The sequence below is a fragment of the Siphateles boraxobius genome, unplaced genomic scaffold (assembly GCF_051911475.1).
Source record: "Siphateles boraxobius isolate OS27281-9 unplaced genomic scaffold, OSU_SipBor_1 12, whole genome shotgun sequence".
NCBI classification, from domain to species: Eukaryota; Metazoa; Chordata; class Actinopteri; order Cypriniformes; family Leuciscidae; genus Siphateles; species Siphateles boraxobius.
Window position 1 is genome coordinate 29,398,852 of NW_027508722.1, and position 21,862 is coordinate 29,420,713.

A 21,862-nucleotide genomic window follows, 5' to 3' on the forward strand; every position below is an offset into this window, starting at 1 on the left:
TTTTACACACCCCTTAAAAGCTTTTCAGTTAACCATAGTTTCCACCAAAATCACTCCAATTTTGGCTATTGTATTATTTTACTAAAAGTTCTGTTAGTTTTTTATCGTTTATAAAAAAAGAATTTGTGTTAAGTATCCACCACATACACTACACTAGAATTTAAAATTGTGTCAATGACCAATAAATAATTAAAAGGAAATATCAATTACTGGGTCCCAAAAGACTTTTTGAAAATATACAATTTGTGTAACGGGAACATTTAATTTATTATACAAAGGAACATTCACAAGGAAGGTTATTCACATGATCTTAATAGCTGGTCCGTTTTACAAGTTTCAAAGGAAAGTTTGACGTTGAAACAATAGAGGTATAAAATAGTAAAGAGAAAAGATAAGCTGTTGAAGACATATGCATCGTCTAAAATGCCCTCACACAGGCAAACAAATGAAAGGAAACTGTGGCTTTGTTGAAAGGATGATTTAAAACTATTAAGAGAAGCACTGATGTCACAGGGAAAGAAGACGAGGCTCAACACACGCCCCAAATTCTATGAAATTAAAGAACAATAATAATAAAAATGTTTTTAAAAAAACCCTAGAAATTTTACGCAGGGAATTTTATACCTGTACATGTGTAGGAAATAAAAACAAATAATTAATGTGTTGATTTCTCTCAATTTTTTATAGCCCTTTCCATTTCTCCTGTGCAACAGATCTGAACTTCTCTCCATTAAAAAAAAAACTCCAGTGGCTTACAGTCACACATTTAAACATGGCTGCCCACCTCAGAATGAGGTAAGCGGCAAGAATGCACATTATAAATTCAGGTTAGCTGTACAAACTAGCTTGCATTTTAACTTGTGCCAAACAAAATGAAATGAAATCCATAGAGAACATGTTGAGAGAGTGTTATTTCATACATGTCATGTAAGTATATGAGATATTTCTAAAAGGGCAATAAATAGTGTTCATATCTCAGTCCACCATATTTCAGTCCAGACTTTTGGAAACTCAAAATAGTTTCTTTATACATTTATTTTGACCTAGAAACACGAACCAGGATATTTTAATTAAGTCCTAATTATTTTATATTAGCTTTTGTGTCAATCAAAGTTTAATACTCTCATATGATTGGCAAAGCCACTGGTCTGTGTCTTTGGTGTTTTGATGTTTAACAAATCCATATTGAATTAAAAAGCTTCATTAATCCGATTCTGGGCAAAGCGCTCCTCAGGATCAAATGAGAGCACTTTAAGCAAATGTTTCATGGCTTAACGGCTCTTTGTGCGGCACTGAGCTGAAGATCTCTTAAACAGTTAATGTAACACTGACTTCACAAAGCTGAACAATGCAGCAATGTTTACCACCTGATTCCCCCAATTCACAATGCAATTTACAGGCGTAGATACAACATTCTCCTGTTTCCCATCCCATTGTATGTGTGTATGTTGAAATTTTGAATGTTATTCATTCAAAGTATACAGCAAAAGTGGTAATGCAACAAAAAATCTGATGATGATATTGAGTGTTGAAGTCAGTCAGACTCAGTACACAGGTGAGTAAAACCAGACGTCACAGCAGCTTAGTGTTTAAATGAGGCACTGGAAAGCTGGATAAAATGTAACTCTGGGCATCCAGAGTATTGGAAGATGACAGAACAAAAAGGAAGGGTTTAAACAAAGGGAAAGACTGTTGAAAAAAAGATGACAAGGTTACTTCACAGCTCAAGACCTCTTCAGTCAGGATAAAAAAAACTAACAAAAAAGTCCATCTTTAAAGATAATCAGTCTGAAGGGTGCAGAAACACAGGGGTGGTTATGGGAAGTGGGCATTGGGAGTGGTTTTTAAAGTGGTGCAGCCTTTTTTTTTCCAGTTTTAGCTCTCTAGTCTGTATCCACCCCGCTCGCTGCTCACATGATGCCATTGGTGAGATACTGGAAGCCGTCGTAGAGCTTGGTAGTAATGGAACGCATGGAGGCGTCCACCATCTGCTCCACCAACACCTGCAGCTGCTCCTCCGTCAGGTTCATGTGGAAACGCTCCTTCAGGTTACGGATGGTGCTGGAGCCGTGGAAGCAGGGAAGCTGAGAACCTGCAGAACATACAAACAGTTCTGTAACAAAAGCTGAACGATAAAGTGTCCTCGGATGCTTAAAGAAAGGAAAAAATGCTCCATTCCCTGAAGCTTCAGACTAACAGTACCTTGCTGCATGATTTCTACAATCTGGATGACCTTCTCCATGTGCTTGCGTGCAGCGATGAGGCCTTGGAGCATAAGCATCTTGTAATAGTTGAACATGTCTCCATCCAGACCTCCCATTACCTAAAACAAGAGATGCACAGATATACAAATTTTGTCGAATGAGCGTTGGGCTATGCCCTTCTTGTTTTACACTTCATGCACATGTATTGATTGATAAATAATGATAACAAGAGTGGAGAATGTAATTTTTTTACTTAAGAATGTGTACCATTGTGATTTGCTCTAAACAAGCCTAACAGACAGCGACAGAGAGAGAACAAATGAGTGCGTGTGATTACCATCAATGCCATGTGGCCTGTTGCATGAAGCCGGTTTCAGTTGCCACACAGGTAAGTTTAAGATTAACTTGAACAAACTCTGGTTTTTCGGGCTCAAGAAGGTGGATTGGTTTTTAACGGGTTTCATTGCAATGGTAATTTCCATGGCTGACCTGCTCCGGAGCAGGTTTTATTCTGGGTTAGAGATCACAGACCAAAACTGGACCAATCGGCTATGAGTTTAGAGCAGTTTAGAGTGAAAGAATTTGAGACAAAAGTGTCCATCTTTTGCTGCTAATTTATATTATATGAATCGTAACTATATAATTCAGCTTTTTCGACTTGAACCCGCGCTGCAAAGACCGATCGGTGAATGACTTCAAAGTACCGTGAGAGCGATTAGAGAGCAGACGGCTCGTATGCTTTTGAATCACTCTTGCGGTACTTTTATGTCATAAACCGATCGGTCTATGGAGCGCGGGTTCAAGTCGAACAAGCCTAAAGTTATCATGTGTCATTCACCGGTGAGAAAACATTACAGTACAGTGAGGGGAGAAACTGAAGTGCTTGCTTGCATACAAAAGTATGCGATTGTGAAATTCAGTTCAGACCTGTAGACAAAGGAACGAATGCACTGTATTTGTGTGTTTGCGAAGTGGTATGCAAACACACGTTGACTGACAGGGAACACATGGTATCATTTCATTCGGAACGAAACATTTTATTGTCCTACCCCATCTACAAATTATATAGATTTATAAAAATACATTTAGGCCACTTAACATAGTGATTGCTATCAGGATATGAGGAAACTTTCAACCAGCATAACAAAAAATGTTTCTGTAGATAATTACCTATTGCACCTTTAAACCTGAGTTGACAGAGAACGTTTATACCGAGCGGTGTGAGCCCTGTGAACCTGATCTAAACCAGGTTGGATTTATATGGATTTGTCAACTCTAAATCTACTCTGAAATTCTGAAAGAGTTTGTTCAACTAGCTTCATGCAACAGATCTATGGTCTCTATGGCCACGTACACATTGTAAAGTTTCAGGAGTGGCAACAGCATTTAAATGTGGGAGTGAGTCCCCTAAATTATCGTTCCGTGTGTGTACGGAACACGACTCAGTCCCGACACTGTGATGATTGACACCGTGGTAACTATAGCAAAGTTCTGGTGGTATCCAATATTTGACCAAAGAAATATTACAGTGACAAAATACTCCTTATGTACAGCAATTCAGTCGATGGAGGAGTTTTGTTTACGTTTGTAAGGCTGCTTCACAGAGCGCGCTTATGCAGTGTTGCCATGTCCAATTATTAAAAGCGTTTGGGGTTGTTACTTATACAGCGATCGAGTTTATGAAATTATTTAAGTGAGCAGGTATTTCATACTTATTTTCAGCATAAAGCATGTCCATTTATTTATTTTTTTATGGGCTTGTTTGCTCTTTTTTCACATACAGACGAGACAACACTCTGGTGCACATTAAAATACATATTTTAATGTGTCATCTCTCATCGTCCGTCATTAATAACTAGTTTTTCAGTTTGGTTCTGTACACACCGCATAGAAGTTTTGTTTTGTAAATGCGGTTGTCACTACCTGCATTTTTCGGGGGGGTTAATTTGAATGTAGAATGCGGTTGTCACTCCCATAGATTACTAGATCAAGCACTAAAATACGATTTGACAACCGAATTTAGCTGCAGTTTGTTCGTGGCCTAGGAAGTGAAGCATCAGCTTCAAGTTAAAAATAATTGTTTCATTAATGAATAAATCAGCGTTTTTTAACGTTAGTTGAATGAACAGTTTAATGGCTCACTCAAAGACAGTCCCTTGCCGCCACCTAGTGGCGTAACAATGTAACCTGCACTGACTGACAGCCTGTCTAGAACGTGGAGAAACAAGCAGTGCTGCTGTTACTGATGAAATATCGCAGTCTTAAGCCCTATTCGCACGGGATAAGTATTACCTGGTGACCTCTAGTCATTTGTAATAATTGCGGAGTTTGTCTGAGATCTTAATCCTGTGCGAATCGGCCATGTCTGTATTTGGAAATCCCCCCACAAATTACCTACTATATTTCGCCGAACACCGAGGTCCTGTGATAATATTAGTCCCGTGCGAATCGGCAACTCTGTGATTTGGCCGGATCGTATATAATTTTTTCAAGGTTTTTGTTTCATGTGCACCTTTTTATCCATCTTTCGCGAAGAATGGAGGCTGTGTTGGAGTGTTTTGATAGTATTTTGGGTGCTGGGTCATACACAACTACACAATTTGCAGAAAGTGAAAGCTGAAAATCATCATAAGAGCAAAAACAAAAAGAATGATTAGATGGAGATAATGGAGATAAATGACATGTATAACAGCATGCGGTAAGGAACTTTATTCTGTTTATGTCATAATATATCATACAGCTAGACCTATAACGAAAAGACATTTCCAAGCAATAGCCTATTGACGTCATATCTGGGCGATAAGTCAGTAAATTTGAGTAAAATCACAGGCTTCGGTTATCCCGTGCGAATGCGCCACATGAAATTCAGATGTGGGGGAGTAATTTCTAAATCACACGAGGTCCCCTGATAGTACTAATCCCGTGCGAATAGGGCTTTAGAAAGCCTCTCGTCCAGTCAGATTCAAGAATCGGAACTAACTGTTATACATATAACAATAGTGTTCCTTGTGTTCCGTTTCCTTTTTTGTTCTGCTTCCTTTAATTCCTGTTTCGTCTTTTTGCCTGTTGACCACATTGTAACACTTATGTATATAGCAAAATAAAAAAAAATCAATAAAAAATAAACATGCGATATTGAGCCACTCAAAATCACCGCACGATCAAGTGACGGAGAGCTGTGAGGGCGCAAATGAAGCAACACTGTCTTCAATAATTTGTGCAAGCAAGTAAATTGTTGTTTAGAAATGTTTAAATATGGAATGATAGGTGATGGAATGATATTATAGATGCATCTTGAAAACGAGGGAATTGTTACACTTCTAAAAGACCGCCAATATGGTACTAATTTGATTTATCATTTATCATGCACTTAGCCATATAGCCATAAAACCTAGAGCACAGTCATCATCCTTCTCCAAAATTAGGACAAGAGTACTCCACCAATGATAACTATATCCTACATAAACATAGCTACTTACATCAACAAATTCACTGGTTAGTTTGAAAGCAGACGTCTCGAAGCCAAGGTTTCGTGGAGAGCTGGAAAGGATGAAGCCAAAGTCGATGTGAATGATGTGGCCCTCCGAGTCCAGCAAGATATTTCCATTGTGTCTGAAAAACATGAGTGGTTACAACTTCTCTACATTATTTAGTTTCCAACATGATTCAGCAATGATTTTACCATTCACAGTGTCTCTCACCTGTCCTTGACCTGGAGCAGATAGCAGATGAGACAGTAGCCAGCGCAGCTCTGAACAAAGTTACGCTGAGCAGTAAGAAATTCCTCTGTAGTGTAGTTGCCGTGCTCTTGTCGGAAGTAGTCGAGCAATAAAAGCTGACTCTGTTTCTTCACCTGGTGAATGGACACAGCGTTGACCACTGGCTCAATCATGCCACTGTCTGAAGAGATGACCAGGATCTTGTAGGGCTTGATCCACAAGGGAACCCGTTCTTGTTCCCAAATAATCTGGAATACCACAAAAATGGTGAGAAGATTCCGTATAGCAACACTGCCTCAGCAAACTATCACTTTTATTCAGCAAGGAGGCATTAAATTGATCTAAAGTGTCAGTTTACAATGTTACAAAAGATTTCTACCCCAAATAAATGCTGTTCTTTTGAACTTTATATTCATCAAAAAATCCTTAATTTCTTTTATCAGTTCCCACTAAAATATTATCAATTTTAGAAAATGTTGTGCTGCTTAATAAGAAAATGTTTCTTGAGCACAAAATGTGCATATTAGAATGATTTCTGAAGGATCATGTGACATGATGTCTGAATGATGTTTGCTGAAAATTCAGCTTTGCCATCACAGGAATAAATACATTTTATTAACTTTATACACTCAATTTTTACAATTTATACTATTCATAACGGTTTATAAAACAGTTATATTAAATTGTAATAGTATTTCACAATATTCCTATTTTACTGGAATCATAGTGTATTTTTTATCAAATAAATGCTGCTTTAGTAAGCATAAGAATCTATAAGAAAAAACAAACCAGTAGTTTACATTAATATATATATATATATATATATATATATATATATATATATATATATATATATACACACATATAGCTACTTTTTGAAAATGGCTTTGGCTGCAAACCAATTTTGTTTAAATTAAAATTAAAAACAATAAAAACTAAAATAAATATTTTTAAATGCTACATGAAATAAAGGCATCATAACATTCGTGGTAAGTTAATTTAGACATCATTCAATTCTAATGAAATGTATTTTAAATGTAAAAATGAGCAAGCACAATTACATAAACAATATTGGCCAATAACCAATATGATACAGATATATTGTGCATCCCTAGATCTAACCCCATTTTGAAAGAAAAAATATGATGATAGCAACCTGCAGTTGTTTCAGAACTTGATAGGCGAGAAGCTCTTGTCTCAGGTCATCGCCACATTTCACAATAACAGAAAGTAGACGCCAGTTGGGCAGGTGGCCATAGGGGGAGCCCTCCCTGATCCGTCTATTCAACAGCACAGGAAACACAAATTCAGACTCAACAAATGAAGAAAACAATCTACCCTGATGGAAAATGTTGTACACATACCTCACTTTCTCCTCCCACGGTTCCTTTAAGGCTACAGCTGAGGGATCCTCTGGGTCCTTCCTAAATGTGGTGGGGGTGTGGGCAAGTTGCTCGGAAAGGCGTCGTCTGAATTAACCAAAACATTTCAGTTAAATTTGAATTTGTCTTTCTTAATGCGAATTCACACTGTACCAACCAATCAACATCGACAGATAACACCGATAAACACCGATTCAACACGTTCAATAGACAAAAACAAGCTCTGACAGATGCCAACAGGGGTAACACAATATTACGCCAAAACCCAGCAGTGTGAATTGACATACACCAATTGCCATTCACCAGCTCCAAGTGTACCTGATATCTCCAGCAGCAATAAAAATAGGTTCCTTGCTCTCCTGGCTGGTGATGCTATCTACTGAGAACTGGGAGATGTTGTCACAACTGTTGGTGTGGATCTCTGGAAGCTTAAGAAAAAAAAAGAACAGTTCAGCTCTCTAAGGATCAAGAAAACCACAAATTTGTAAAGGATGTTTTGATAGTCACACTTTCCGAGTACCTCCACTTGCAACTCTCCAATGTCATCTACAGACCATGCCTCATCATCATTATCGTAATTGGGAACCGTGGAGAAGCTGCTGGCACGCTGGTCAGGTGTGATGCCACAATCGGGAAGATTCTCCACGGATCGCGTGCTGCGGATCCGTGTTTCCGGGATCCTAACGGGCACACTCGACGTCTCAAAGTTCTCACATTCCAGAACTTCTACACAGATTAAGTAAGGTGCCTGAAGAAGCACAAAAAGGCAGTTAGCAATGGAATTAGGAAAGAAAGTGTCTTTCAAACGCCAATAGAACAAAACAAAGAAACTCAACATTTCTTCCATTTAAAAAATCTGGATTCATATCCGCATTGATCTGAGCACAACCTCACCTTATCCTTTGAGTTGAGCACGACAGCCTGCGTGTGGGGCACACGCACCACGTGGTGGTCAAAGGCAGCAGTGGGCAACCAGACCCGGGCAGGCAGCTTGTGGTTAAGAAGGGACAGCTCTGAGATGAGCCTCTGGGTCTTCTGTTCTTTAGTGGGCAGAGTGGCCAGTCTCTTCCCAATCCCCATCAGAGACTTAATAAACTCCCTCTGAGGGGTCAGACGCACCGGCTGAGAGCAGAAGATCGAGAGAAGAAAAAAAAGATGTGGGGAGAAGAGAGAAACATTACTGTACCACACAAAATTTAATGTATGCAAACATATTTGGTCATTTGCAAAGGGATTATTCTACCAAAAAGGGTTGCACAATATACTGGGAACAAAAAATAAAATGGTTTAAAAGCGTACCACTGATTTACAATGGTATGATACCAATATATCACAATTTTTGTTTATGTACGGCTTTCCAGCACAGTTTGTCTATTCAGACAGGAAACAAAAAACAAAGTTAAATGCAACGTGTCCTTTTATCCCATTTCAAAATACTTCTATCCCAGCTAAATGGCATATTATGTAGACATTTCAATTATTATTGGTTTTCAATTATTAATGTTCACATTATGCAAATATGTAAATCTATCTCAGTCTGATTTAGTATCAATACTTTAGTATAAGAGATGGTATCGTACCAAAGCCTAAAATTTGGTTTTGAACCGACAGTACAACCAAATTAAACCAATCACTGAATTTCTACGGATGTATGAGTTATTGCATTTTTTTATTAGCACAGGAGTGTGTGGAGCAGTGCTCAAAACGGCTAAATATCTGCATGCATGATCGGTACAGCATTCTAAACTCAAAAGTGAAGCATGGGCGTAAAAATAAATCAGAAATGGTAAGAGAGAGTAGAGTGTTTTAGCAACAGCTGACCACAGGGTAGAGCAAGTGAGTCATGAATGAATAGCATCACCTGAAATGAGGAAAAATTATTAACACAAATACATAACATCAAAGGACAGGAAAATGTGGAGAAAGACTCATCAAACTCCTCCACATGTGCAACCTATGGTTTATAGATGTCAAAAGAATACATGGATATCTGTAATCCACGTAGAAAGGGTTACAGAAACAAATGACAAGGTCATAAAATGATTTTTCATACAAATTTTCATATTTAATCCTTTGCAAATATGCAAAAGAAAACCCAAAACACCCATAAAAAGAATTCAATCCACCAAATTAAAACACTTTACAGAGAATTCTCCTTTGCCCAGGTTTACAAAGTCTCTGTAAGAAACCACAGGTCTTGCAGTTGATCACAGAATCCAAAACAAATTGAATTGTCCCATCTTTATTGACTTTATTAGTCAAAAAAGTATACACTTATACATTGATTGATTTAATAAGAGAAAGTCACAACCAAATAATTAATTACAGCTAAAACGGAAAAGAACAACCACACAAATAACAAGTGTTTGCAAGCATGCCATCAGTTCACCGATGAAGATGTATTGTTCATATTAATATGCAACATGCAAATAGGTACAAATTGGTGTCTCATTACTTTTTAATATCCCTATTTTCATGTGCCAATATTATGCCCAGTTTGAGATGTTTGATGGCATGATTGCAAATCTTGAAGGCACACATTTGAAGGAATCTGTGGAGTCAACCCCGCCTGCAAACAGACACAGCCATCATCCCACTACGCACAGAGGAGCGTTATTAGACGGTCAGAGACTTACTGTACCAGCCTCTAGCTCGAGACTGTCGGAGCTGGAGCTCAGATCCTGGGAAAAGGAAGAGAGGGAGGGGGGAGTTACAGTGCAAGAGCAGGGGAGGGTGGAGCGGGGTCAGAACAAGACAAAAACACATCTCAAGGTTACACTCATCCCATCTGTTTGAGCAGCAGGCCTTGGCCATGAGTCCACTGGCCTATAAAATGTACTGTGTCATATTTATCTCTGGCTGCTGATGTGACTCTTTAGAGCCGCTCTGATTAAACCCATGTAAAGCACCACGATTGGTGGTGAGGACAAGCTGAAGGATTACAGGAGGCACTCACACACACACACACACACACACACTCCTCGGACTACGCCAGGGCTTACAGCTGGATTAGTTTTATCATCTAAATATTAACACAAAACTTGCATGATTTAGAAGACCAACCATAAAGCATTATCATCATGGTGTATTGCCAAGCGAACACTCCCATTGATCTTTGATCATACCGATTACCATTTTCCAAAAAAGCTGTTGATCACAGCCAATCAGGAGATAAGTAATGTTTAATGTTCCGTAATGAGAATCAGCAGTTTTTACGGTGGGTGTGGTAAGGCCACAGGAATAACTGTCACTAGACATGGCTGGTTAGGACATTAACATGAAAGAGAGCGTTAAATCACGTTAATGTATCACTCCACGCCTGGTTAAAATGCAGAACTAAGCATGAAACTTTTACTAATATTCTACTAACATTTTCCTATTGTTAATTATCCAAATTAAAATAGTACTACTAGATTATTCCTTACTATATGCTGACAAAAATGAGTGGTAGACTTGAGTATGTGTACATGATACACAGATAAACACGTTGTGCTTAAGGCACTGTTCATTATTGCATTAACCTCCAGACTGCATAAATTAATCATGCTTTTACTCACGTGACACAGGCCGTGTTCATGTTCACAAACACACAAGAGCAACAAAAAGCCCCAAACCAAAAATGGATTACTTCCTCCTATATACTAAAGCAGTAAACCACAAAAGTCTGAGTTACAGTGGTTTGGCCAATGTTAAGGTGTGTTGACAAGAACAATGTCAAATATGATTCAAACGTTCAATTCACAAAAGCATTTATTAATATAATATAACCAAATATAACCTAATATAATATTTAATATGATACACTACCGTTCAAATGTTTGGGATCAGTACGATTTTGTATTTAATCAAAAATGCAGTAAAATCAGTGAAACATAATATTAATATTTAAAATAACTGTTCTTTATTTTAAAATATATTCCTGTAATGGCAAAGCTGATTTTTCAGCATCTTTACTCCAGTCTTCAGTGTCACATGATCCTTCAGAAATCCTTCTATTATGCTGATTTGGTGCTGAAGAAACACTTTTCTTAATCATCATCATGTTGAAAACAGCTGCTCAACATGTGAATAATTTGTGGAAACTTATTTATTTTTCAGGATTTTTTGAAGAATAGAAAGTAAAAAAAAAAAAAAAAAAAGCTTTTATTTTAAAATATTCTTTCCCGCCCAAAAAAATCTTGAATGGTTGAGTATTTATAAAATAAAAAATAAAAATAAAAAAAATGCACCAGGCCAGCAGGAAACATCCTGATTGTTGAGCTCTGGTCTATGCTGCACTAGTAGGAAATGTAAATAAACAGATCCACACTACTCAGCTGGGTGCACTAAAAGTGTAAGCAATGGAGCCTGACTAGTCCCTAAAGCAGAACATCCTGCAACTGAGGAAAGCATGACTCTCCTCTTCCTATTCCTGTCCCCAAAAAACCCAAAATCACTGGACTTAATGACTACAGACCTGTCGCTCTCACGTCTGTGGTCATGAAGTCGTTTGAAAGACTGGTTCTGGCCCACCTGAAGAACATCACTGGATCCCTGCGGGATCCCTTTCAGTTTGCTTACAGAGCACAGGTCTGTGGATGATGCAGTCAACATGGGACTGCATTATATCCTGCAACATCTCGACAGACCAGGGAGTTATGCAAGGACCCTCTTTGTGGACTTCAGTTCGGCCTTCAAAACCATCATGCCTGATCTTCTCACAGCCAAACTGACCCAGCTCTCCATACCATCCTCGATCTGTCAGTGGATCTCCAGCTTCCTGACTGACCGGCAGCAGCGAATGAGACTGGGGAAACACACATCCAGGACAGCCCAGCACTCCCCCCACTCACCATCATGAACAGCACTGTGGAAGCAGTGGAGTCATTCAGGTTCCTGGGCACTTCCATCTCTCAGGACCTGAAGTGGGACAATCACATTGACTCCACTGTGAAAAAGGCCCAGCAGAGACTGTACTTCCTTCGCCAGCTGAGGAAGTTCAACTTGCCACAAGAGCTGCTGATTCAGTTCAACTCAGCCGTCATTGAGTCTGTCTTATGCACATCCATCACTGTCTGGTTTGGTTCAGCTACCAAATCAGACATCAGGAGACTACAACGGACAGTCCGGACTGCGGAGAGGATCATTGGTGCCCCCCTGCCATCCCTCCAGGACCTGTACTCTTCCAGAGTGAGGAAGAGAGCAGGTAAAATCATCACAGACTCCACTCACCCTGGACAACTCCTGTTTGAAATATTACCGTCCAGACGGCGGCTCAGATCACTGGCCACTAGAACATCTCGGCACAGGAACAGTTTCTTCCCACAGGCCATTTCCCTTCTGAACAGTTAACATATCTCCCAAGGCATATGCCTGTAAGTGCAATACTCCCACTGTTTAGTTCAATATCCTAAAAATCCAGGTGATATTTATATTTATTTATATTTATTCATACTATTCAAAATACTGTAAATATGTTCATAATCTGTAAATGTTTATTCTGACAAAACCCAACTGTGACCATATATTTTTTTCATATATTTTTTTATAATTTGTATTACTATGTTTCTTGTATCTGTATTTGTATATGTGCACTGGAAGCTTCAGTACCAAGGAAAATTCCTTGTGTGTGCAAGCACACTTGGCAATAAAGCTCTTTCTGATTCCGATTCTCTTCCTCTCTGCCATCTGAAAAAAGATACCAGAGCATCTGAGCCAGATCGGCCAGGATTCTTCCCCCACATCGTATGACCATTGGACACCTAAGCTGCTTGCCGCCCACCTGAAACTAAACGGATCTGCACCCGTAATCACAAACCTAAGTTGGACACCAATAAACATACTTTAACAGCCCCGAACAACTGTCGTGTCTCAGTTCTCAGGGAGTGCCAAACAGCGGCCTTGCTTCAACCTTCATGGAGTATCAAGCAGCTGTCATGTTTAGTTGTACCACATCCAACAAAGTCAATTTACATTTCAGTCTTGTTTACTAGATGTAGTCAAGCATCCTGTGTAGGCAAATCAGCACAGGAAAGCACCACTTAGATAATATAAAGCCTTTAAAAGGAAAAAACTAGAATCAAGGTTACAGAGTGAAACAAATTAAATGGTGCCATTTTTGAATAAAAAGCAGAAATGTGAAGGTTATAACTAATTTTAAAATAATAATAATTATAACCCTATCATTATAGCATTTGATTTATTGTATTTACTTCTTGTGAATTATTTGATCTGTAAAGTTGTACTTGTTATTTTTATGGTCATTTCAATGTTTTACGCATTACATGGTCATGGCAACAAAGTTATAAAAATGGAAATAACAATTTGGCCCCATTCACTTCTATTGTCCTCACTGCAACTCAGGTTTCTGCTCTGTGTACTGGTTGAATTGACATGGTGAAAGAGTTGCCTCAAACAGGGGTTCAAATTCCACATGATGACACACAGTGGACTTTCTCTATGGAAAACCTCTCCTGAAAAGCTTTCAAAAAAGAGGGAGATGATAAAACTTGTTTTATCTTTCTAGAATAAATCTTCCCTGTTTGGAGAAATCCAGCAGAAATATTTACACGATTAGGTTGAAAAACTGCAGCTTAAGTGTGCAAATAAATCACAGTGGATCTGATTAATTTATGATTAACTTGAGACCCGAACATCAAACGTTGCTATCTGTGTTTAAACTAAACTCATTTAATCCTTGCCTATTTAAACATTCAAGTCTTGCGCTAGAACTGACAAATTCACACAAAAATTATGTCAACACGCCCATGACGGCGAGTATTCTAGCAAACATAGTCGATTATGTCTAAAAGGGATAGTTCACCCAAAAATTAAACTTAACCCATGATTACTCACCCTCAAGCCATCCGAGGTGCATACGACTATCTTTTTTCAGGCGAACAGAATCGGAGTTATATTAAAAAATATCATTGCTCTTCCAAGCTTTATAAAGGTAGTTTATAAGGTATGAATGGTGGTCCTGAATTTGAAGTCCAAAAAAGTGCATCCATCCATCATTAAAATAATCCATACGACTCAAGGGGGTTAAATAAAGGCCTTCTGGAGCAAAGCGATGGGTTTTTGTAAGACAAATATCCATATATAAAACTTAATAAACTAAAATAACTAGCTTCCGGCAAAAGAGTAAGCCCTGATGCGATGTATGACGTAGGAGTAGCGTAAGCTTTGACGGCTCTTGCGGGCTGGGAAACAAACTAAAGCTCCTCTTCTCTTATTTCAAAATTCTCCGACATTACTCTTTAAAAATTCACGTTTTAGACTTCTAATTCGTAACCGTGTTTTGTAACACAAATTCGTAACTTCTATCATCTGAGCTTTTGCGTTCGTCAATACGTCATGCGCCAGGTCAGGGGATACTCTTTCGCCGTAAATCCATGCGTATGGACGTCAGTCGGAAGCTAGTTATCTTAAATTATAAAGTTATAAATGTGGATATTTTTCTTATACAAACACATCGCTTCGCTTCAGAAGTCATTTATGCTCGATTGTATTTATTCTGTTGCTTGTAGTGTGATTGATTATTTGTTCCTATTTTCTGTATTTTTATTTGACAGTAGTCCTTTTTTTCCCTAAACATATACCAAATTGTACCGAAACAATGACCCTAAAACCGTGACAAAAACCAAACCATGTGTAATTTAAACCGTTACACCCCTACAATACAGCATTTCTGTAATTTTTTTGCAGTATTTGTTCTTTCTCAAAGAAAGGCCATCAAGCCTTTGAGCAGCACTATACTGATTAATGTTTATTCGGGCTTAATGCAATTCACATTAGACCCCTACATTACACTTCACATGGTGGAGATAAAAGCAAACAGTGGCATTCCTACGTTAACACCTTCTGCTTTCAAAAGAAGTTTGCTGAAGTGTGTAAACAGTGAGGAGGAATTGTGGAGTAACGCATTTCATAATTGCTGATCTTTACTCCATTTACCAGTGGATTGGCTCACAGCCATGTGAATGGCAACATCTCCGTTGCCAAAGCAGCAAACGCTGCACCAAGATCACATTCGAGGAAGAAGGAAGGGAAGAAACGATGCTGCAGGAAGATAAAAGAGGAAGGCGAGTGATCATGTGCACATCACTGAACGTCAGAACAGAGGGCGTCCTGTACGACAAGGTTGAAATCTGAAGGGAGCTCTAAAGTTACACTTCAGAATAGAACTTGATCCGAGGTAGGTTATTATAATGTTATGCCATACAGTTTTACTGACACAATATAATGGTCGGGAAATACAAATGGCAATGGGCACGACTATACTAATAAACAGTTTCCATCTAGAAGGTGAAAAGCTGCTACTTAAGCTTTGACACATATTGGCAAGACCAACTAAACAGTCATTTTGACATTAATAGCATTAGGTAATAATTTTGTCAAATGGTTTAATATGGTTGGCAAGGACAAGCTAAGGGATTTCAGTATACACAGGTGGAAAATCACACTGATACACAGCAGTGAATTAATTTCCTAGTCCACATATGAAAATTTCTTTAGAATACAAACCCTTATCAGAAAATAATTAAAGAGTGTAGTATGGTGCATTGCTACATTGTAATTACTCTCCACTCCCTTTGACAACATCGATTAGTCTACTAATAAGGGGGGAAAAAGATAAATGCACAATCTGAAGTTCAAAGTCATCACAAGTCTTCCTGTTTGACAGATAAAACCTACTTCATATAATACTGCATTAGGGTAAAAACCATACACTACTAACAGCCTACTAGTGATCGATACACTACCATTTGGGGTTACTACGTTTTTTATAAAGAAATGAATACTTTTATTCAGCTCGGGTGCATTAATAACATTTATAATCTTATATAGATTTCTATTTCAAATAAATGGTTTGCTTTTGAACTTTCTAAGTATCCTGAAAAGAGTATCACACGGTTCCCACAAAATTTTCTATTTGAAAAAATAACTGTTTTCAACATGGATAATAAGAAATGTTTCTTGAGCAGCATATTGGAATGATTTCTGAAGGATCATGTGAAACATAAGCATTTTCAAAAACATTGTTAAAAATGTTTCACTTTGAAAGGTGCATTTTAGTCTATATTTGTGTAACAGCACTTGTCTAGCAGTTGCAGCTCTCAATGAAGACTTGTTTCACATACTTTGAGTAAATACTGTGTTTCAGCAATTTTTTTGTGTATGTCTCATCTGCTATAATTTACTGTCAGCCACCTGGAATCTTCCATGACAACAATAATCCGATGCATGTGGTACAAACTGATCTGATCTGTCTGCCACACTGACCTCGGATCTAATCCTAGAGCTGTGATTCGCAATGTGGCAATTATTAACAGTGTGAGAAGTGATTTGTTAGTGGCATGACATTTAGCCCAGAGGACTATTATCATGACTGTGCAAATGAACACAAAGAGAGAGGGGACGTCTTAACAGAAGAGCTGAAGAGATGTCATCATTCTTCTGGAAATCAGGCAGTAGTAGTAGTTAATTATTTTCTGATAGCAAAAACAAAAATATATTCATCTCCCTGTTGCCTTCAGCCTTTACTGGGATTAGCACTGAAAAATTTATATTTGTAGCTGCCACGTGACCAACTCAAGCACAGTAGGACGACACTGCTCTGTTCCAAAACCTAGTGAGCTACGTAGACAACATTTTAAAGTCTTGATGAAACGGAAGTAGGGACAGATCTTTTCTTTAATATTGTGACATACATCCGAGTAAAACGGATAATGGAAAAAAAAGTAGGGTGGCGATTTGTTTCAATCCATGGGTTGTTGATTTGATAAAAACAGCTCTGAATGTGAGCTTGCAATTGATTGTAAGAAAGGGACAGGGATTGAGCAGACTAAATTTGGTCAAAGTCTGTTGTTTCACCAGAAGATCAAGTTATGACATTTTGATAAAAAATGAAACGTATTGCATGGATGAATCGTTAATAAGATCAATAACATGCATTTGGAAATAGAGAATTTTCATTTCATGCCAACTCTAAGGCATTACAGGCGTACTCCTGACACCAAGTCTGTTCTGAAAAGGATGCCTTATAACTTGTTTTCGCCTAATTTTAAGTCGCCATCATCACAACAGTATCAGTGAAAAAGTTAATACAATATCAAGAGGAACATTGACAATATATTTTTCATGTTAAAAAAACGAATTGAAAAAAAATCTGTATTATGCTTATTAGATGCTAACATAAAGGTTTATGAGAATCCATTGTAAGCTGACTCTCCCATGCTTTTATATAAAGCGTGTTGTTTGTCAAAGTTTGATTTGTTGTTTGTTGAAGATTGTGCCAAATCAGTCATTTTTTAGGTTGAATTTAAGATAGGATGCTGCCTAGGAAGACAGCTAGCATTGTGTTTAAAATAGTAGCTCATCCATCTGTCATTAAAGTAACTACATGAAATTTCATTTATTTTACAGAGCTTGTCATCGACACGCATTTTCCAGCGCAGCCATAGAAACCACACAAATCTGGGCTGTTTGCCTTCCTCGTTTGCATGAAACAGCTGAGAAACACCATCTGTGGGAGGTGGAAGTGACGGCCAGAGGCTGATCAACTAAAATCAGCTTACGTGTAACTAACTAGGGAAGCAAGCATGTGACATCACAGGTGTCTCACCTCATCCTGGCTGGTCTCTACTTTGGGGTTGCTTGCGGTTCTCTTCAGGTTGCTGCTGAGGCTGATGCTGACCGTGGCGTCAGATTTGGAGCGTTGGTGGGTGCGTTTGGAGGGCGAGAGGCTGTGTTCGCTCATGCCCTGGCCGTGGTGGAGGGCTGGGGGGCAAGAGGGGGGAGGCTGCGGCACCTCCCTGCGGATGCGCTGGCTGGAGGGCTTGAGCTCGTCTGACAGGATGAGTTTGCGCAGTTTGGTGCCACGGGAGTAGCGCTGCGTGGAGATGTGCATGTCAGAGGAGTAGGCCCCCAGCAGCCAGGCGCACTGCAGGGAGAAATTTATGCTCTGCCGGCAGCGGTGCACCACATAGGGCTTGATGGCATCGCCCACATCCTCGTCCATGTGGATGTACATATTGAGCAACTGGGGCAAGTAGAAGTCTACTTCTTCATTCCGGAAGCTGAAGAGCCGATTGCCGATGTAGGCTTGCACACCGGGCTCCTTGGAATTGTAAAGATAGGAGATGGCCATGGATATGTCAAACAGCTTGGACTCGAAGAGCCGAAGGAGCCAGGACTGCTTGGAGGAGTTGTTCTTCTGACGACGACGCACGCTTTTCACAGGCTCCACTTCCTCCCTGGTGATCTTAGGAGGTTTTCCTCCATCGGTGGACTCGGGGTGCGCTGTACCGTTCACCAAACCTGGCTCTGAAGTGGCTGAAGATACTTCTCCATCAGGCTTCAGGAACTTTACTTTTTGAAGGACCTCCTGGCAGGCTTTTTTGGCCACCTCGGTATCAATGACCAAGCTGAGTTCGCCCACTCCCTCTGATATGACATCTAAAGTGGGGCTGGAGGTGGGCAGGCCTTCGCTGGTGCTCGGGCTGGAGCTGGTGAGGGCACGAGGGCCAGAAGAGGGAGACGAGGGCAGGGACAGTGAGGAGGTACTGGAGGTGGAGGAGGTGGATGGGCTCTTCTGCAGTTCCTCAAGCTGGGCGGGAGAGAGCTCCAGCTCTGTGTCACCCATGGCCGCTGCAAAACACAAAAGGACACACTATCAGCAAGCTTGACAAAGCAGAAAACATGAAGACGTTCAATGCATTTAAACTGCTGTAATGTGACGTTTATGAGTGAAATAGGAAATTTAGTATAATAATGTGGGGCAGCACATCATAATTTGATTGTATCATGTGAAACGTTAGATATTATGATATATTGATTACTATTTTCCCAGACTGCATTTGTCCCTTAGTCATGTCAGCAGAAAAGTTATTACAGTGGCAGAAAAATATATTACCTACACTACAAAAAGGGGTCAATACGTTTTTTTTTTCTTGTTTTTTTTTTAGAAATTACCTATAATTCAGCAAAGAGGCATTAAATTGATGAAAAGGGACATTTTGTGCCATAACATAACAGACTTGTATTACAAGTAAATAATTTCCCATTAAAAAAATGAGCGTTTTCAGCATTGATAATAATAAGAAATGTTTCTTGAGCATCAAATCAGCATATTAGAATGATTTCTGAAGGATCATGTGACACTGAAGACTGGAGTTATGATGCTGGAAATGTAGCTATGCCATCACAGGAATGACTTACATTTTAAAATATATTAAAATAGAACACTTTAAAAAATGTATGTGTTATATATTACTGTATTTTTGATCAAATAAATGCAGCCTAGGTGAGCATAAGAGGCTTCATTCACAACCCCAAACTGTTTTATGGTAGTGTACATTTCGATGAAAGAAAACCGTTTTGGCTAATTTATGACCACAAATCCTGTAAACAGCCACTCAAATAAAAAATTGACAATAACTCAGAGGAACAGGCTTTACAGCCACTTCCTCAGGGTCATGGCATCCCACTGATCCACAGCTACGGAGGACAGCGCCATAATCCGCCTCCAGCAGATTACCTCACCATTACCAGCAGGCCAATATCAGATAAAGTGAAGCATCAGTCTCAGATTCCACAGAGCTGCTACATTATAAAACCCATTGTGCTTTAAAACATATCACTCTGTCAGAAAGATGCAGTTCACCAGAAAAGGTCATGAACTCAATGAAGATGGTTCCACTTTCATGTTGTTAGTGGTAATGATGGAAAGCCGTTAAGTTAACAATGGAAATTCAGATGAGTTTGATTGATTAGTTTAGCTTGATGAAAGAGAAATCAGCATGAGCAAAAATGGATGTTCTTAGACCACTGAAATGTAAGAACAGAAACTAGCTATAACAGAATAAATGAAAACTGATTCTGAAAGTGAAGAGATTAAAGCACATGTCAACTGGTGGAGACTGAGTCATCTTTGACGGAGATGCCAGCTCTCCTCTCACATATCACATGCTGAATCCAACTCAGATAGTTTACTCTGCACTGACAGTTTGTGTTGTTCTAGCTTGCCAGCTTTTTCTTCAAATTAAATTCAGCACAACTGAAGACAAAAAAAAACCCCACTAGAAGCGTAAAGTGGTAACAGTTGAAACTGATTCACACAATTCAACCACAAGCACAGGACTATGTTTATTTCTCGGTATCATCAAGTGTCACTGAACCTCTCAGCTTGCAATGGAAAAAGTAAATTCAATCAGCCTTTACCCTGAAATGTGAGAGCAGGACAGTGTGAAACAGTGATCTACAGGAACACATAACATGTAGATCATGAATGATCAGTCTCAAGAGTCTTCTCCTGCCAACACCCACAACACTTTCCACAATCCAAAGCCATTATCGAACTATTTGACGAAACACTTGAGTAACTAGATAACAAGACTGTAACAACATAAACCATGAAATCTAACATTCTTTAGATCAAGCACACTGAAACAAAATCAGCAAACCTAGCCAAGCCAATAAAGGCGATCGGTAGCTACAATTTGGACAGAAGTGATGCATCAGTTGTTCCAAACAGGACATACAAATCTAGATAAACTACAATTCTAATGGTGAACTGGTTAATCAACTTGCCATAAAAACATTATCAATGGCATTTACTTTCGTAACGTTAGTTAAATCTAAAGCCAATAGGGAGTACAAGCACATCAAGCTAAATATGTTCAGTTATGGATGCCAAACCTCGTAATAACGCCCAAGTTTACACTCTGATATGTTTTATAATCGTAATTTTGCCTGTTTTTTCTTACTTCAGACGCGAAAATGTAAGCAGTCTATCATTCAGATGCAAAAGTCAAAACTCAAGTTAGCATCTGAGCATGTTTAGCTGAGACCTTTAAAAGACACGTCAACTACTTTTCTCTCTTTTAGGGCTCAAACTCATTTTTAAAATGAAAAACAGTGTAGGAGTAAGTGGGCTGGACTTGAGAATAACTTAACAATTACATTATTAGATAGTCCAACTGTTATTAAGGCCTGAATAGACCAGCCTCATAAAAAAACAAACGGATGCTACACTTAGCAAAGCAGCTAACGCAACGTCTTTACTTTATAACGTACTTCTACTTTTGAACCGACCCAAACGATCACGCTTTCATATGACTTACCTCAAAATTATCCCGGTGAGGTTATAAATAATCGGTTTATCTCTGTTTTAACTGCCCCATTTGGGAGGTGCGGTTCTCCTGTTGCTGAATAGCCGGTGTTGTTCGCTAAGAAAGTGAGAGGGGAGATGACACAGGCAGAGGCTGCCCACATCAACTGCCTGATTCCAGCATACACACTTACATCCTGTAGCTCAAAACACAAGACAGCATTCCCGGTCTTCGTAGCAATGCAATGTCCATTAATGTTATCTAGGTATGAATATCTCCAGGCTATGATATGAGACAGGTAAAGAGTGTGTGTGTGATGAATATTTTTCATGCTTGCTCTTTTTTATAGGATGTTAATGCATTAAAAACATATGTTGAAATGTTTTGCTCAACATTTAAGAACAAGAAAGAACGAACACCAACAACAATAATACTAATACGGATAATAAATGAATTGAAAAGTA

The 21,862-nt window shown here is 38.9% G+C and overlaps 1 protein-coding gene across 4 annotated transcripts; it reads right to left on the minus strand.

Annotated features, from left to right (window-relative positions):
* Positions 1-242: 242 nt before the first annotated feature.
* Positions 243-21,738, minus strand: pi4kb (phosphatidylinositol 4-kinase, catalytic, beta). 4 transcript variants are annotated; one of them, XM_077217822.1, is made up of 13 exons: positions 21,411-21,562; positions 17,912-18,936; positions 9,942-9,986; positions 8,605-8,676; positions 8,200-8,427; positions 7,826-8,053; positions 7,624-7,733; positions 7,288-7,392; positions 7,080-7,203; positions 5,906-6,171; positions 5,684-5,816; positions 2,203-2,323; positions 243-2,092 (listed from the first exon to the last, which is right to left on the minus strand). In XM_077217822.1, the coding sequence occupies exons 2-13, from the start codon at positions 18,929-18,931 to the stop codon at positions 1,911-1,913; spliced, it is 2,634 nt and encodes an 877-aa protein (XP_077073937.1). In that variant the 5' UTR covers positions 18,932-18,936; positions 21,411-21,562; the 3' UTR covers positions 243-1,910. The 4 variants fall into 4 exon arrangements, with proteins under 4 accessions (XP_077073937.1, XP_077073939.1, XP_077073938.1 ...); XM_077217824.1 differs by lacking the exon at positions 8,605-8,676 and having other exon boundaries at positions 21,411-21,570; XM_077217823.1 differs by lacking the exon at positions 9,942-9,986.
* Positions 21,739-21,862: the final 124 nt, after the last annotated feature.